Source organism: Sciurus carolinensis, chromosome 13, assembly GCF_902686445.1.
Source record: "Sciurus carolinensis chromosome 13, mSciCar1.2, whole genome shotgun sequence".
Taxonomy (NCBI): Eukaryota; Metazoa; Chordata; class Mammalia; order Rodentia; family Sciuridae; genus Sciurus; species Sciurus carolinensis.
Window position 1 is genome coordinate 62,637,577 of NC_062225.1, and position 18,257 is coordinate 62,655,833.

The following is an 18,257-nucleotide window of genomic DNA, read 5'->3' on the forward strand; positions in this document are numbered from 1 at the left end:
AAAAGTAAGGTGGTTTTCAATTTTTTCAGGTCTTTTATCTTTCAAAATACTTGTGTAAGCTCTCGCATTTGAAACCTTATTCTTAGGTATAGAATTTAATTGGATGCAATCTAAAGTGTTAATTTAAAGACTTTTTAATTTTTTTTTTTCAGGTATATGTCTTCCAAGAGTACATTCACACATGTTGTAAATAGTGAGCTTCTTGTTCCTACTATTTGTACCACCTTATTTTTTCTCTTGTGGGTTTCAGTTGGTTAGTATTTGTAAGATAACTTAGTAATGCATTCATACTGAATGTCCCTAGTGTGTTTGAAAGACAGACAGTAAATAGGTAAACATACAGCATGTTAGATGTGGTAAGTAGAGGAAAAAAAAAAAAAGCAGGGAAGGGGAACATGGAATTGTGCATGTGGGTAATTGCTATAATGTGCTTTTTGTTATATACACATATATGTAACACATTATTCTGTATTATGTAATTGCCACTGTAGGTTGAGAAACACACACATAAACAGAGAAAGTAATTTGCCCAAGATCATGCATCCAATAAGTTGTGAAACCAAGCTTCATACTTAGGTATTCTGATTCCATGGCACATGCCTTTAGTCATAACATTGTATTAGACTTGTAAACAAAGAATTGATTTAGTGTGACAGAAATAAGGAACATTTAAGGTTCAACTTTAAGTCGTTACTGTTATATAGACTTTTTATGTTCCCTGTTTCTCAAAAGTCAAGGAAAATTGTGTTATTTTCTGATTGTCTATGCATAGTTCCTCAAATATTCTCTCTCCTCTTTTGAGCCGGGGAGGTGGGTGGAGGTACTGGGATTGAACCCTAGGACACTACCACTGAGCTATATCCCCAGCTATATTTTTATTTTTTTATTTTGAGACAGGGTCTCACCATTGCTGAGGCTGATCTTGAACTTGCAGTCCTGCCTCAGACTCCCAAGTTGCTGGGATTGCAGGCGTGGGCCACCACACTTGGTCAGATGTTCTCTTTTATGTATTAGTTCAATGTATAGTGGTGGTTGATTGTCTTCTTTTTTTAAAATATTTTTTTAGTTGTAAATGGACACAATGCCTTTATTTTATTTATTTATTTTTTTATGTGGTGCTAAGGATCGAACCCAGTGCCTCACACATGCTAGGCAAGCGCTCTACCACTGAGCTACAACCCCATCCCTGATTGTCTTCTTAAGAGAGAACATCTTAAGAATAACTGTGTGCCTGGGACAATAATTCTTAAGATGTTCTGCTCAGCAGCAGAGTGCCTGCCTAGCATGTGTGAGGCACTCAGCACCACATAAAAATAAACAAATAAAATAAAGGTATTCCAAAAGGCAAATGATCTCACTGATAAGCAGATGATGACACATAATGGGGGGTGGGAGGGGGGCAAGAAATGGAGGAAGGAGGGACTGTATAGAGGGAAAAGAGAGGTGGGAGGAGTGGGGGGAAGGAAAAAAATAATGGAATGAATCAAACATCATTACTCTATGTAAATGTATGAATATGCAAATGGTATGCTGTTACTCCATGTACAAACAGAAACAACATGTATCCCATTTGTTTACAATAAAAATAAATTTAAAAAAATAAAGGTATTGTGTCCATCTACAACTAAATATATATATATTTTTAAATATATACTAAATATATATTTTTTAAAAAAAAAGTTACTGTCATCCTTATCCAAATTAAAGCATTAGATGATTTCACACATATACAACTGTATGCTCACATACATCTGTCTATAAAGTTGTAACCTAGAAGATTAATTAGATCTATAACAAACTAAGATAACTTGCTTTTAAAATCTTTAAATGATAATTTTTTCATGTATCATTTAAAATCTAAGCTGCTCTGTTTGTAGTTTCCATGTTAAATAGCTGTTTGATCTTACAAAGAATTACTTCATTATAATGACATTTATCAAGATACTTCTGGAAGACTGTGTCATCTTGTTAGGGGCATAAAGATGATAAACATTTCAAAGAGAGAAATAAAAATGACAAAAGTGAAGTATAAAAACAAAGGATAACTGAGGGTTCCCCTGTTTATTTCATAGGGGACAGAACTAAGGGAACATAGGATACATGGTATAAATATGCTGATTCTTGGTTCTCTGAAGACATGAACATATTGTTCATTAGTTCACCTCCCAAAACAATTAATCCTGTTTTCCCAATTTGATTTTTCATGTAATCCCTGTTTCCATTCATTGTGCAGACACATGTCGGCTCCCTTCGTACAGTGGCCTGGACCTGGACACAAGCTGTTAGAAACGGCGGCACTGCTTCCCAGTCATGTTAGCAGCTTCCTCATCTCCTACTCTTTACAGCAGTGGTTGTATAGTGATTATTGTAATTGTGTTTTTGCTTATTATCATCTAGTCCATTTCTGCTGCTATACCTGAACACTATAGACTGGTTAATTTATAAAGAATGAATTTTTTTTTTTTTTTTTTTTGCAGTGCTGGGGATTGAACCCAGGGTGCTTACAAGGCAAGCACTCTACCAACTGAGCTATCTCCCCAGCCCCATAAAAATCTATTTTACTCACAGTTATGGAGTCTGGGAGGTCCAAAATCAAGGGACCACTGCTGGTGATGGGTACTGCTCAGAGTCCTAAAGCAGTGCAGGTGTCGTATGGAAAAAGAAGGGATGTTTGCTAAGGAGAGCTCACCTCCATAACAAAGCTGCTGCCTTGATAATCCATTGATCCATTCATGAGGGCACAGCCTTAAAAAAAAAAAAAAGAAAGAATGCTGGGTAGCTCAATAATTTAAAATGCTTATGCTAATAAGAGTGGGTCTTATGAATTTAATATAGTTCACCCACTGTAAATGATTAGATTTATCAAAAAGGGATTCATTTTAACTTAAGTTGGGTACCCATTCAAGATTATATGTTAATTTGTAAGGAAAAAGTAAAGAGTTTTATGAAATGTTGGAAAGACAATGATTGTCAATTTGTATCTAAAAGGCACAGAGGTTTAGGGATTCTGTGTTATAGTAGAGCTTTCAGGGCAGGACCTCCTCCATAGTCTCATCTTCTGCTTGCTCACATCTGACAATATAACTGTTTACAGGAAAGTGTTTTTTACTTAGTAGAAATGTCTATAACCTTGTTCATTGTACCTACTCTACCAGTTATTTAGAGAACATTTGTGAAGCACCTACTACATTTTGGACAACCTTTTGCATATACAGACAGTACTAGTTATGTCACTTTAGGATAATGTTAGCTACCATAAAAACTAAACTAGCATTTTTTTGTGGTTTGATTTAAGAAGAATTTTATTTCCAGTGTATGTAGTAGTTTAGTGCAGATGTTCAAATTGTTGGCTGAATTTTTTCCTGTTAGTAACTCAGGGACCCAGGCTGTTTGCATTTCCTTTAGTTCTCACAATATCATATTACGTGCTGATGGGGAAAGAAATAATGGAGAAGGGACACATGCCTTTTGTTCGCATTCTCTTGGCAAGAACTAGTTTTGGGCACAACAGGGTACACACTGACTGAGAAGAGTCTTTAACTAGATGGCTGCCTCCTACCAAAACTCTCCACACTATGGAGAGGCGAACAGATTATTTGTGAATGGCTATAATAGGTTTGTTTGTTTGCTTGCTTGTCTTTGCAGTACTGGGAATTGAACTCAGGGCCTCACACATGCTAGGCAAGTGTACTTACCACTACACTTAAAAGCCCTTGCCACAATAATAATAATATTGTATAATATCATCAATTTCTTATGAATGCTATAGCATGTTACTGCAAACTTGGTAACTTGAAACAACACATTTATTTTCTTGAAGTTCTGGAGTTCAGAAATGTGAAATAAGTTTCACTGGGTCAAGATCAGGACTGTATTCCCTCACCTTTTCCAGTTTCTAGAGCTGCATTCCTATGTGTTTTGCCCTTCACAGCCTGTAGTGTAGCAAATCATGTCACTTGTCACCTAGTCATTTAGTGTAATCTCCCCATCTAGATCCTCAGTCTAATACCTGCAAATCCCCTTTGCCAGTAAGGTAACATTCACACAGGTTTTAGGCATTAAGGCTTTAGGGAACATTATTCAACCTTCTTCTCTTAAGTAATTAACATTTATTGACCACTTAATATGTATGATGAATGTTCTAAGAACATTACATGTATTAGTTTATATTTTTCTGCCTTAGTTCTTTGTTCATTCATATATCCTCTACTTGTAGTCTTGCATGTTTTTCCCATTTTGTTTGGGTGGGTGGGGCACACCTTCTGGAAGATGAATTCTTTAATGTCTAAACAATTTTACATATATATGTGTATATATGTACAAGATGGACAAATACCTTTATTTTATTTATTTGCTTACTTTATGTGGTGAGAATCGAACCCAGTGCCTCACACATGTTAGGCAAGGACTCTACCACTGAGCCACAACCCCAGCTCTAATGATTGATTGTCTGAAAGTTTTATCATAAAATTCCATCTAGTTTAATCTTTTGCTCTTGTATCCCAGTTAAGCATGATAGAATTTTTCCTTGAGTCTATTAATTTTCAACTTTGGAATATGTCTTTCATGAGCTTTTAAGAAAGTTCTTTAAATCAGCTATTCAGCTTTTTTGTATTATTAATGTATTAAACTCTCCTTTCTTTTTTTCTTCCAAAGTTTACATTTTTTTTACATACCTTTAAAATTGAATGTGTGGATTTTCTCCCATAAAAATGTTGAATTTAATTTGGCCATTTTCATAATCACGTAAGATTGACCTAATAGGAAAAAATTGTGCATTTTGGATCAACAACATTTCATGGGAGAAGTTGTACTTGAAGACTTAAAGCCTCTTGTAAGTTGAAATAGAAATCAAAAAGAGTAGTAAATAGGCTATTAATTGTATAAAGCATGCTGACAATTAGATAAAATTAAACCAAAAGCTAATATCTCCATTTTAGAGTCTTCACAGAGAGGTATTGTAGATGCATTCAGTCAACAGTTCTTTCTGTTGTATATCAGGTGCTCAGGATACAAAGACGATTCAGGCACGGTCCTATCTTAGAGGGCTTTGTCTTCTAGTGAGGACACAGACATGCAAACACGGATGTAACGTGGGCAGGACTGTGATACATACAAAGATCACAGTACTGTTTCTGAGTAAGAAACCCTACTCAGGGTGACTTAAATGATACAGGGAGTTCTAGGTCATGTACAGGTATGTCTAAGAATTACAAGGGCAAGTGAGGCTCATTGTAGCAGCTCGGTTGTGTAATTAGATGCCTCCTTTTCCTGTCTCTCCTCAGTGTTTTCCACAGATCAACTTTCTTCTGGGTTGGCTGCCTTTGAGGTTACGTGATGTTGAATAATGCCTCTGAGGCTTACCCCAGAAAAAGTTTCCAACTTCTAACCACCAGAAGTCCTAGGGTCACTGAGTAGATCAGTCTTAATTGCCAATTGCCCTTCCATTGGATTGCAGAAAAATATAATTTTAGAATGGGTGAAAAGCAAAGGTTTAGAACTTCCAGAGAATTGAATACATCAATGAAAATTGGTGTTAGTCCCCTTATAACTATTACTTCTAACTTGGATTTCTTTATACGATGAAAATCAGGAATTCTTTAGGTGGGAAATGAGCTCATAAGAGGATCCTAGCTCAGTAATCTTCAGAGTTTTTGAGGATGTAAAAGTTCCCTCCTTGTCTTTGGAGTTTTTTATTTTTATTATTTTGTGTTCACATCATTACAAAAATTAAGGACTTGACATGCCATCTCTTCTCCATTACTTCTTCCCTTGTAAGGTGGGTTTTGATATCAGGTTCTAATAATTTGTGATTGATCTAGTTCATGTTTCAGTTACATTTACAATAGGTCATGCCAAGGCCAGAAATACAGAAATGTCAGAATTTACCATCAACAACCTCATACTTAACGATTTGAGCAGTAATTGCTAACGCACTCTTATTTATTTACTTACTTATTTATTTATCTATTTATTTTTTACTTTGCCACTAATACAAATATAATACTTAAAAACTGAATTAGTAATCCAGGCCACTTTGTTTTAAGTGGAAGCACTTCCATTTGTTCTCTCTCTGCAGTCTCTGGTTCACCACATTTGCATTCCCTGCAGTTCTGTTGCTTTCCACCACAAGTGTTCATTCAGGAGCCACAGCACGTGACACTGCTATAGGATTGCCAGATCACATATTGAAGAATCTGGGCTGGGAAGGAATAGGACAGGTCATTTGTTAATTGTCCGACCAGGCTAGCTATAATGCCATTCTCATCTTTATGTGGTGGGAACAAGGTCCTGAATACAGGGCAGGCCTTTGGGGGGTCCATCCGGTACCTGTAGCTGCAGTCATGTAAGCCTCCTGACTCTGCAGAGAGCCTCTGAAGTATATCTGACACTCTTAGTGCATAAGGGGTTCTGCCCTGACTTAAAAAGGAATTACTTTCTTATTTTACAATTACTAAATATTTTCTAGTAATAAGGGGAAATGTGTGTTTCTTGGTGATAAATGATAACTGATGATTATGTCTTAGGCATAATAGTATTAAATATAGGCCAATGCTTATATAGAGCTTACTCTCCCAGACACTATTCTAAGCATTCTACATGTATTGATTCATTTAATATTGACAATAGCGCTGGGAGATTAGTCATTATTATTTTACTGAGTAGGAAATTGGCACGGAGAAGTCAAGTGATTTGCCCAAGCTCACATAGCATATTGGGGAACAGAACTAGGATTTGAATCCAGAAAGTCTGGGACTAGAAATCATGGTTTTAATTACCGTGGTATACTTTGAGTCAGGACTGAAATTGTTATTAAAAGCAATATCATTAACTAATTGGTCGTGTTTTATTTATAGCTCATTTATGTCATACTCATAAGTATAATTATCTTCATACTATGTTTTGAAATAAATGAATAGTTTGAAACTTCTCTTGCCTACTGAATATTCAACATGCTTTTTTTTATTCTAGGAGAAGATTTTGCAGTTGTACAGCAAGAAATTATTATGATGAAAGACTGTAAACACCCAAATATTGTTGCTTATTTTGGAAGCTATCTCAGGTACATTGTTTCCGTTTTGAAAAACAATAATGACTCCATACCCTAATTAATTTAACAAAATAAAGTTAGCTCTAATACCATGATTTGTAGTTTTCTTTATGCTTTGAAAATAGGATGTTTTTACATGAATGGAATTTTAATTTGTGACCTATTAATTCTAAAACCAGTATCACAGTTTTGTTGCTGGCAGTTCTAGGTATGAGTTCAGTGAAGAAGTTGGCGGTAAAAACTGACTTTTATGCCTAGTCTTTGTATGGTGGACCAGAGGTCTAATGAAGCCCATCTATTGCCCCTTCTACATGTAGGGGGAATTCTACATGTAGGGGGATTCATTCAGGAGCATCTCTTCCTATTTTTATCAGGAACTCAATTTTTGTGTGTTTTGTGCTTCTGGCCTCAGAATATTGCTTCATGCCTCTCCTTCATTTTGTCCAAAGTACTAGGAACTAGAATTATTTCACTAACTACTCTGTATGTGTGCTCATGCGTACATGCATGAGCACTAGCATGTGTATGTGTGCATGGCGCTGGCTATTGAACCCAGAGACACTCTACAACTAGACTATGTCCACCCAGCCCTTTTTATCTTATGCTGCGACAGAACACAGGCTGACCTTGAACTTGTGATTCTCCTTCCTCATCCTCCAGAGCAGCTATCAGCAACTTATTTTTCCAGGTCCTGAAGTGAACTTAGCAGACTATAAATTTGCCATAATTTGCTTTGGCAAAACCAAACCAAGTTCCCATGCAATACTCTGTAGGGGAGTCCCCTTAGAGTTAAATCATGTTTTAACTTTGATATACAGCTGTGAGCCTTAACATTGTGATCTAGTCATTTTTAAGTTTCCTCCAAAAGGAAGATTGGCAGTATTTCTTATGTATTAACAAAAATAAACAATACTTCAGTGCTTCAGTTTTGATGCAGTGTACTATAGATGTAACTTACTGCAAGCTCACATTCTCAGAGGACCAATGCAAAACACTCTTCCTTTTCTCCTGAGCACAGCAGAGTGGAAAGACTGGGGAATTCTGCCTCTTGTCTTTCCAGCTTATGAAAAAAACAACTAGGTCAGTCCCTGGTTCTAACCATTCTTAAGGTGTGTGTGAGGGTGGGTAGGTGGGTGTATGTGTGTAGGGAAGGGGACAGGGTCAGTTATTGGAAACTTAGGAATTCATTAACCCTTTTCACATAGGGATAAGTCAATAACTGTTATGCATTATGAATGGATTCTTTAATAAGCCAATTTAATACTACTTTAATGTTGAGTGGTTGGGACAATATCCTAACAGTTTGTATGTTAGGGAGCAGAACCAGCATAGGTTATTACTATATGAGCTCAGATAAATAGTCTTTTTAAAATCATTTAACTTCATTATGCAAATAATTAATTCCTGCCAACATTGTCAAAATTACCACTTCAAAACACTTGTTTTACTGCCGTTGGTCCTAACAAAATGACTGACCTACACTTAATTGGGGGAAGCATTATAAACGATTTATTCCTACAAGTAAGCTGGTTTTTTAAAAGAGAATTTTTATGTTTCCCCTTAAATCTTAATCCAAGGATTTCTCAAACATGATTTGAATCTTCTAGCACTATGGGACAGCTAAAACCTCACTTGTTATTCCAGGATAGCCCCATCCATTTACGTGGCACCGAGGTGTAATGAAATGAGCATGGTCTTCTTGTCAGGAAGATAGTAAGGTATAGGGTAGTTAAGATCTTGGGGTCCTGGCTTCATCACTTATTGATGGTATGACATGGAGCAAGTTATTTAATCACTCTGTCCCATTTATAAAATGGAGATGATATTATCTGCATGACAGAATAGCTGTGAAAATCAGTGAATGAGACAAGTAGAATGCTACGAATGCTTAGAATGTAACTGATGCTGGGCGAATGTTCACTGTTATTATCTTGAAGAACAGAAAGCGGAAAATCACCAGAAACCAAAGTAAAGCAAACAAAGTTAAGGTCATGTTTTCTGTAGAACCATGTTCTTTATTAGAGTTGTAGAGTAGAAGATCAGGAAGTGCTGGTTTAAATAGATGATTTTATTCTATAAATTGGCATTGCTAACTAAAAAAATGATGTGAAAGCAAATGATAGTATTATATAGAACAGCAGTTAATCTTCCCTTTCTCTAACCCTTCTGTACAGATTCTTTCTTATTCCCTAACTGAAGTCCAGACTTAGCCAAATTTGGAGTATGGAATAGTAACAATCAGACTTGTAAGGTGTTGGAGCTGGAAAGGCCTGAGAGATCTTGTCACACAGCCCATGCTCTTCATAGATGAGAAAATGGAGTGCTAAATAATGACTCCTTGAGGCTATCTAACTATTCATTGTTGGCACTGAGATTTAGGCCTGATTCTGCAGAAGTCTTTTTGGTCCACAATATTACTTAGATTTTTGTTCTCAAAGGGAACATGATTTCTTAGATTCTTTCTCATTGCCAAATGGTTTTACAAAGAGCAAGGAGCTTAAAAATATGTACTCTTCATTACCACTTCTGTGTTGTTCTTTTGCAGCTTATTATAACAAATTTAGACAGAAATCACAATGTAAGAAGATTAAAAAATATGTTCTAGAAATAACACTTCCAGATCAATGAGATAGCTATTAGAAGTTTGGTCCGTGTGTGCTTTAGGAAACATGGAACTGGAAGGTTAGAAGTGCATTCCCCACTCTCCGCTCCCATACTTAGTTTTCTATCTTTGTAAGATATATTTTCAGTATTCAAAAAAAAAAAAGAGTTCTAGGGGATTTGTTGGGTCAGGAAATTAGTACTGCTATATCGAATATTTACTTCAGTGGTTAATTTTATTCCAGTTCAGATACAGAGGGACAAAGATTTTATAATTCATTTGCCCGCATAAGACCGGAGGGATTGACTCGGAGTTCTTTCTTGTTTAGACAGATGGCTTGGTGAGTGACCAAATGCAAATGCAGACTTATCATCACAATAGAGACATTCCTAGAACAGATGGAGTTGTCTTTCTAATAGATTCTGATCATTCAAGTATTTTCAGACTTCAACTAAATAGAATGTTATGAAGATAAGTATTTTAAGTATCTTAAAAAATGAAGTAGTAATAGATATAGTTGTGATTTTTTTTTTCCTTTTTATAAACTGGAAAGTTATTTTACATAGAATGAATAGAAAACTATATATTTAAGCAAGGGGAGAAAGGAAAGACACTAATTTTTAATATAAAACAGTATAATAGTTTACGATTTAAGAAAGCATAAAACTCATTTACAGTGTTCATTTTCTCTACCAAGGAGAATTGTTTTCAAACTGGAAAGTAGGAAAGCATTATTAAGATGAAATTGAAGCATAGGATATGTGAAGAGATAATTATAGAACAACTAGACACTTTAAGTGAATTTCAGTTTTTAGATTTATATAAATTATATCTCATTATACTGAAAATGTAGCAAATGTGATTGTCATCCACTATCAGTGAATGTCTTTTGACAAATGGAAGAGGTGTCAGAGATTAGAGATCAGCAGCAACTAATTTTCAAAGGAGGGGAAAAGGTGATTTATAGAAAATTACAGGCTAACAAATTTGATGTCAGTCATCTTTTCCCAACAAACATCTAGGATAAGTTTTTAATCAAACAATTAGTGAGCACTTATAAGAAAGAAGTAATTACATGAGTTTGATGAAAAATCATGCCAGCACAATCCCATCTCGCTTACTTTTTTTTCTTAAAAAAGAAAAAGATAATTTTATTTATTATTATCTTCATCAAGTTCATAGAGCAATTTAAGATAACTTACACTATAAGTTACACTCTAAGTTATAAGATAAGTACACTATAAAGATAAATTATAACAGGAGTAGAAAGCACCTTACATTGATGCAGTATTCTAAGTTCTTTACTAAGTAATTTACATGTTATTTTCATCTTAAGCAGACCGCCAAGACAGTCATTCAGCCTTTTTTTAAAGTGCTTCAAAGAGCTTTTAAGTTCATTATATCTGTTGACATCTATTTAGAAATTAAGACAGAAATTTTTAATACTTAAGAATCCATAAGCACATATTGCAGTCTAGGATGACATCATTATATTTCAGCTCCTGTAATACTCCATTCTCATAAGAGAAAGTACAAAGGGCACGGTATTTCTCACTAATGTTAAGAAGAGTTTTGACCTTGCTGTTCCCCTGGGTCTCAGAGTACCCCAAACCACATTGAGAACCACTACTTTAGAGGAAGGATTCAGCTAAAGAGGCCAGCCCATGGAGTCCTGCAATCCAGATACGAACTTTGAGCTCGAACATTATTCCAAAGAATATTGACTGATGGGCCTGCCAGAGTGGAAGTCCTCCGCACAGTAAAAGGGTTATTTTGTGTGTGTGTGTGTGTGTGTGTGTGTGTGTGTGCGCGCACACACACGCACATGTGTTTGTAGGGGGGGCCAATTAGGATATTTAATATTATTAACTCACTGCCCAGAAGGTTTGGACCAAACCTGATGTAAACATGTATCATAATGTCTATGCCGAAGTGTTTTTAAGTGATGCACTACCAGAACTAATAAGATGCATGTCAGAAGCAAAGGGATGTGAGTCAGAACTAACCCCCGCCCCTTTTTTTAATAGGTGAGAAATAACAAATAAGGACAAGTCCTAGCCTTAGTTTCACTAAACCAGATGTACAAATAAGAAGCTGGAAAGAAAACTGATCTGTTGTTTATATAGAAAAGATTTTCAGTTAACTACAAACTGTAAATTAGCAGTTCAATTTAGTTGCTAAGAAATTGAAGCTAGCCCTCAACCAAATTTATAGAAGTAGAGTGTTCAAATAAAGCAGATAAGTGATAGTCTCTGGGAGATTTAAACTTTTTAGCAATCACTAGTCACAAGTGCATTCTTCCTTTTGGATAAAGCACACATCTACCAACCCTGGACCTCCATTTGGCAAGTTCCTAAAATTGTATTTCAGAATTAAAATTCGTCATATTGGACACTACCAACAGAAATTTTTATGTCAGCTGTTATGCCTCCATTTCGTTCATTGTGGTCCACCTGTGAATTTCAGATCTAAATCGCTTTAGATATCTTTTTTTAGACTTTAATCTCTTCAGCTTTACCTTCTAGATGTATGGTACCTTGCTGTACTTCATACAGTACCGACCTTCGCACTCAGATATTTTGTGTTCCCTTGCTGTATGCTGCCTGGACCATTACACCCAGCTGCATCAGGCCGCCTATTAGGTCTGGCTAATCCATCCTTCCCCACCATATCTGACCCACTGCTGGCATATCAGCAACTTGAGATTTTAATACACTGTTCATGCAAAACTCAATAACACTTGTTTTGGGTTGCCACATTTTTAGAGAGATGTTGACAAATAAGAAACCATCCAGATGAAGGTAACTATACTGAGGAGTCTGCAAACCAAGCATTATTTCACAGTGTGACCTCAGCCTATTTTAGCTTCTGTTTCTGGCCCTTATCCCTGCAGGCAGCCTTTGTTCGACTCATTAAATTACCCATTCTCTCAAATGTGACATCTTTCAAGTTTCCATTCTTTTGCATAGATCCTTCCCTGTGACTGGTGAATTCCTACTTTAACCTCAAGACCCAGTTCAATTTTTAACTCCTCCAAAAACATTCTCTGTATTTTCCTGAGTATTTTCATCTTTGGGTTTTCACAGCACTTAATACATGCCTAGATTATTCATAATCAAATTGTAATCTAATCAAGGTTCAGCAGACTTTTTCTATGAAGAGCCATATAGTAAATATTTTAGGCTCTGTGGGCCACATGATCTCCATCACAGCTATTCAACTCTGCTATTTTGCTGTGAAAGTAGCCTACACTACACATAAATGAGTGCATGAGACTGGGTTCCAGTAAAACTATTTGTGAGTGCCAAAATGTGAATTTCCTAAAATTGTCATGTCAAGAAATATTCTTCTTTTGATTTTTTCCCCCAACCATTTAAAAATATTAAAACCATTCATAGTTCCCAGACTGTACAAAATCAGGCCGCAGACTGGATTGAGTCCACTGATGTTATTTTGCTGACCACTGATCTAATTGATTTGTTTATTCTTTCACTCACTCTTGCATTTGTTCACTTACGGAAAAATATTAATTTGATGGATATTCTAGGCACCATGAAGGTATTGGTGAGAAAGATGTATTATTGAAGCAGAAGATTTTTTTTGCATTAGACAGTGCTTACTGAGTTCAGAGACTTTTTATTCCATCTCTCCCCATGAGAGTGGTACATTTTCTAGTGCATTTTAAGTAAAGAATGATGAAACAAAGGAATGAACAAAGAAATAAGCTATATAAATCAATCCTATTTCTCCTATATCATTATAACTTAGAATGTGAGTCTGAGTGACAAATGCTATAGAAAGACAAGTGATCAGATTGAACAGATTATTTTGCAAGATCATTGTTGAATCCAGGATGTGATGTTAACTACATTTTGCCTATTGATGAGAATGCCATCAAAGTGATAGACTTAGGTGCATTGTCATTTTCTGCAGCGAATCTAGATAGATGGATAGACTGTGGGGGAGGGGAGGTTTTTAACCAAAGGGAAATCTCATTATTTGGATATGCCTGGTGGCAGCTTTATATCCAGGTGTATTTTAAATATTAAAACCTTGGGGGACTGGAGTTGTAGCTCAGTGGTAGAGCACTTGCCAAGCATGTGTGAAGCACTGGGTTCCACTATACCTCATATAAATAAATAAAGGTCCATCAACAATTTTAAAAAATTAAAAATAAACCTCAGGTTGAATTACATCATTTACTCATTGAGATTAATTAGCTCTTAAAGATAACACATTGCATTTATGTGATTTTTCAAGGTTTCAACTTTAGGAGACTTACTACCGCAAACAATTTTAATTATGAAGATCTGACACATGCCTCTTTTCTCTTTACAGGCGAGATAAACTATGGATTTGCATGGAATTTTGTGGAGGTGGTTCTTTACAGGATATTTATCATGGTGAGTCCAAAGTTATATTTTTATAGGAAAGAAGTAGAATTTCTTCACATAGATGTTTACAACATTGAGACATTAACATTGTTTTAAGGAAAGAACTATGTATGTGTTATCATATGTTAATTGGACAAATACATAGGTATTTAAGATATATATGATGGAAAAGAGGATTTACTTTGTAAGTTGGAAAGTTATATGCATTTAAATTATTTGCTAGTTTTAAAGAAGGCACATTGTAGTTAGTTCAAAATTTCAAACTTAGGCCTTGTAGAAATGTAGAGGCCTTTGAGACATACTAAACCAGTAGAATAACCAGTAGGTAAATGAGTGCTGATAGTACAAAGACAAGAGATTTTGCTCTCCTGTATTCAGGTAGCATCAGTTAAATGTTTATTCTCTTATGGTCAAAGTCTGGTGAATTCAGAAGTGTTTAAAACATTGGTATTCAATGTTTCATTGGCATTCAATGACACATGTGAAAGAGACTTGTAAAGTAAAATAAGCAGCATTATCTTTTTCTATTCTATTAGTGGTTTGTTGTCACAGACTGCAAAGTAGACATTCTTTTTTTTTTATTTAATGTGAAATACAATAGTGTATTAATTCAAGAAGTCAATTTTCTAAGAAAATTTTGGAAAAAAGTCTCATTTTTTTCATATACAATCTGGGCTCATGTTTCCCAGTGTGGGGTCTCTTAAGTAATTTAAGAGACTGATTTTAATAATGCAGATGGTAAAATACCACTGGATAGGGATTTTACTGTTTCTGTTTTTCTAAATTTTGCTATGTCTTCTTGGTGTAGGTTTTACTTGACATAAAAATTGACAAAATAGTGTAGTAGGGTTTTTTTCTCTCTCTCTTTTATATAATAGTGTTTTAATGTGCTGCTAACCACAAATGAAATAGGAAGAAAGAAATGATGAATTCTCTGAAATCAAAAACTTCATGAGAAAAGTGGACCTTCAGTTGGTCTTGAAATAATAGATAACCTTCGGATAGAAAGATTAGGAAGTGCATTCCAGTTGATGAACCCACCACGCAGTGTTAGGGAAAGCACTCTTGTTGATCCCGGAGTGTGTATGGGGAGCCTGAAAAGCCAGGTGGAAGAACATGGGAACATTTCTGCTTTATGAAGTTATTTCTTTTCTAAGGATATTTTTATTATATTTTTATGATTGTTCTTTAATATATGTTTGAAATTTTTTTCTTTTTTATGAGTGACATTTTGATTTCAAAAATTCAATGATAACTGAAAGGGCTTTGGCATTAATTTACACTGCAGAACAAACAGTATTTCTAGAAACTTGTGATTTCCATATACTGTAAATTAAAAAACTATTTCCGGGGCTGGGGAGATAGCTCAGTTGGTAGAGTGCCTGCCTCACATGCACAAGGCCCTGGGTTCAATCCCCAGCACCACACACACACACACAAAAAACCTATTTCCCCTTCTTTGTCTTATTTTGGATTAATTTCTCTACTGTAGTTTCCCCCACTTGCTGATTAAATTTCCTTTTTCCTAAGGTTTTTTTCAGCAAAATCTTAGTGGTAAACTTCTGGTGTTTGCCCCGACTCCTTTTTTCCCCTATATTTTTTATTGGTACATTATAACTCTACAGAATGTTGGGATTTGTTGTTACATATTAATACCTACTCACACTGTAACAATATAATTTGGCCATTTTGTCTCCCCAGCACTTCCCAGTCCCTGTCTTTTAACAGATAGTTTAAGTGGACATGGACATATTTATTTTCTTTCAGCCTTTTGAAGATTTTAAACAATTGTCTTCTAGCTTCTATAGTTGTTGGGAACTTGTGTCATTCTGATTATTAACCTGGGCAGAAATCTTTGCTCTTCTCTACTTGCTTTTAAAATTTTTTTGTCTTCATTTCTGGTGTTTCTGGTGTCTAAGTGTGGGCTTCTTTTCTCTTTTCTTGCTTAGGACTTCATGTACTTCTGAGAATTTAACTCGTTCATCAGATCTGGACAATTTTAATTATTATCTCTTCAAATATTTTCTCCCCCAGTCTCTCTGCTCTCTTCTCTAGAATTTCAGTTAGACACACATTGCATCTTCTGTGTGTCTCTTGTTTACACTGATCAGCAGCAACTGGATCAATGGGGAAAAAGACAGTTTCATGGTACCCTGAATATTCTCAAAAATGCGTGCTGGGAATTCACATGCTCTTACAAAACCCCACATTCTGTCTTTCTCTGTGTTCACTCTTTTGTTCTGCACCCAGATTTCCATCATAAATTGGTCAGAGAATAGTATATGTTGTCATGAGGGATTATGTCACAGCAGCATGTCAGTAATGCTGTATATTTATGTGGTCATGTAGGACATGTTCCTTCATTCGTTTTTGTATCTCTTCTCTCTTCTTATCATATTGTCCTTACATGGGGAGAAGTGTAATAGCCTGAATTTCTTTATTTGATGTAAGAAATTCTTCCTTTCCAAGAACCCGGGTGCTTATGAGGTTTTTATTGGGGCTTTTTGCAGGTGTGTAAGACAAAATTAAAACACACACATTTTGATCCATTATTTTGCAAAGATCAACCCTTTTTTTTGCCATATTATTTTTACTTTCTTTCTAAAATATCACTAAGCCAATTTTCATATTTTATTTTACTGCTCTTTATTTTATCTCTTACTCCATATGATTTTCAAATCACCTTAAATGGGAAACTTTTCTGTTATCTGTTGGTTTATTGCAAATGGCCCACAGTTTGACAGCTTTTACAACATTTATCATTTCAGTTTTTGTGGGTCAAGATTAAAAAATGACTTAGTTGGGTGCTTTTAACTCATGGTTTTACATGAGGTTGACTAGGGCTAGAGAATTTACACAGCCTTCTGGTCCTTGATGGCTGTTGGCAGGAGGTTCCATGTGGTTCTCACCAAAGCCCTTGAGTGGTTCCAAGTCCTCTGACTGTCGCTCCTATCACACTGTTCTTTGTATTCTTTTCTTCAGAAGCAGGTCACTTAAGTGCAGCCCATGTTCAGGAAGGGAATCAAGTTCCAACTCTTGTGAGGGGAAATGTCAGGAGGTTCATGGAGCTGTATTCAACCACCATGGCAGGGGCACGTCTTAAATTTGTTTTCTTCCCCACAAGCTCCTTCTCTTTAACCTTTCTCTGAAGAACTAACATTAGACCCTTTTCTTGTTCCAGCATAATAGTTTTTTCTCTATTTTCTGCTGAATTCTTTTTCTATTTAATATTGTCCTTTAACAACTTTCCAGGGGGCTGGGAATATAGCTCAGATGGTAGAGTGCTTACCTCACAAGCACAAGGCCCTGGGTCCAAATCCCCAGCACCACCAAAAAAAAAAAAAAAAAAAAACTTTCCACATTCTTTTTATCATTTTCAGTGAATTGTTTTCTCATTTATTTTATAATTTTGGATTTTGAGGTCATCTTTAGTGGGAATTCCATATAACTTTTGAAAGTATGTCCTTCCAGGGTTTTGATTTTTTCTGGGACCTCAGGAGCTCATTGTTTCTAGTAAATACTTGAACCCTAACCCTGCATGAAGAGACCTGTGGTGATATTTTTCCTCCTGTCCAGGTCATGGCCATGACATCCAGAATCCCTGGTCCTCTCTTGTACTTATCTATTCTTTCATTGAGGATATGGTCCTTTGAGGGCCCTGGCTTTATGTGAGTGGGTGTTTGTTGTGGCTCTGCCTCTGCAGACCCAGGCCTTGTCTTCTGTGCCCAGGTAGGGGATTAAACTAAATCATTAGCTTATCAACTAGGCTTTCCCCTAAGTAACATACTAATCTTTTACAGTTTTACTTCATTTTCTTTGCCTTTTTTGTATTTGGCTTCTGGAAGAGTCTCTTACTATTTGTGATCTCAGCTGAGCCTTTGAAATGTTATCTTAAAATGTTTTTCCCTAGGTGTTATTTTCAGGTTATTGTTATCATATTGTAGAAACAAGTCTCAAGTAGACCTCTTACTAAATGAGAGTGAGCTTAGAAGTCACCAAAATTAATTACATGATTTATCTTCAGACATTCAAGCCTAGATGTGTCCTCAAAAAAGTCTAAGTGAAATAGATTTCTCTTTGCCATAATTGTAAAATACCACAGTTATTCTACACTACACAGTTATTCTACATTACGTTTACAAAACCGTAATGTCTGTTAGTTAGCCATCTAGCAAAGGATTCCATCTTTGGGAATTTAATTCAATTTCTG

The 18,257-nt window shown here is 35.7% G+C and overlaps 1 protein-coding gene across 5 annotated transcripts in view; it reads left to right on the top strand.

Moving 5' to 3' along the window:
• The window catches only part of Map4k3 (mitogen-activated protein kinase kinase kinase kinase 3), a 189,389-nt gene that overhangs the window by 94,150 nt on the left and 76,982 nt on the right, over nucleotides 1-18,257 (top strand). For all 5 annotated transcript variants that reach the window (XR_007104767.1, XM_047523474.1, XM_047523475.1 and 2 more), the window contains 2 exons: nucleotides 6,973-7,063; nucleotides 13,992-14,056. Coding sequence is in view for 4 of the 5 variants with exons in the window: in XM_047523474.1 (XP_047379430.1) it covers nucleotides 6,973-7,063; nucleotides 13,992-14,056 (156 nt within the window). In the remaining variant the exon portion in view is untranslated. The remainder of the gene's footprint in view (nucleotides 1-6,972; nucleotides 7,064-13,991; nucleotides 14,057-18,257) is intronic.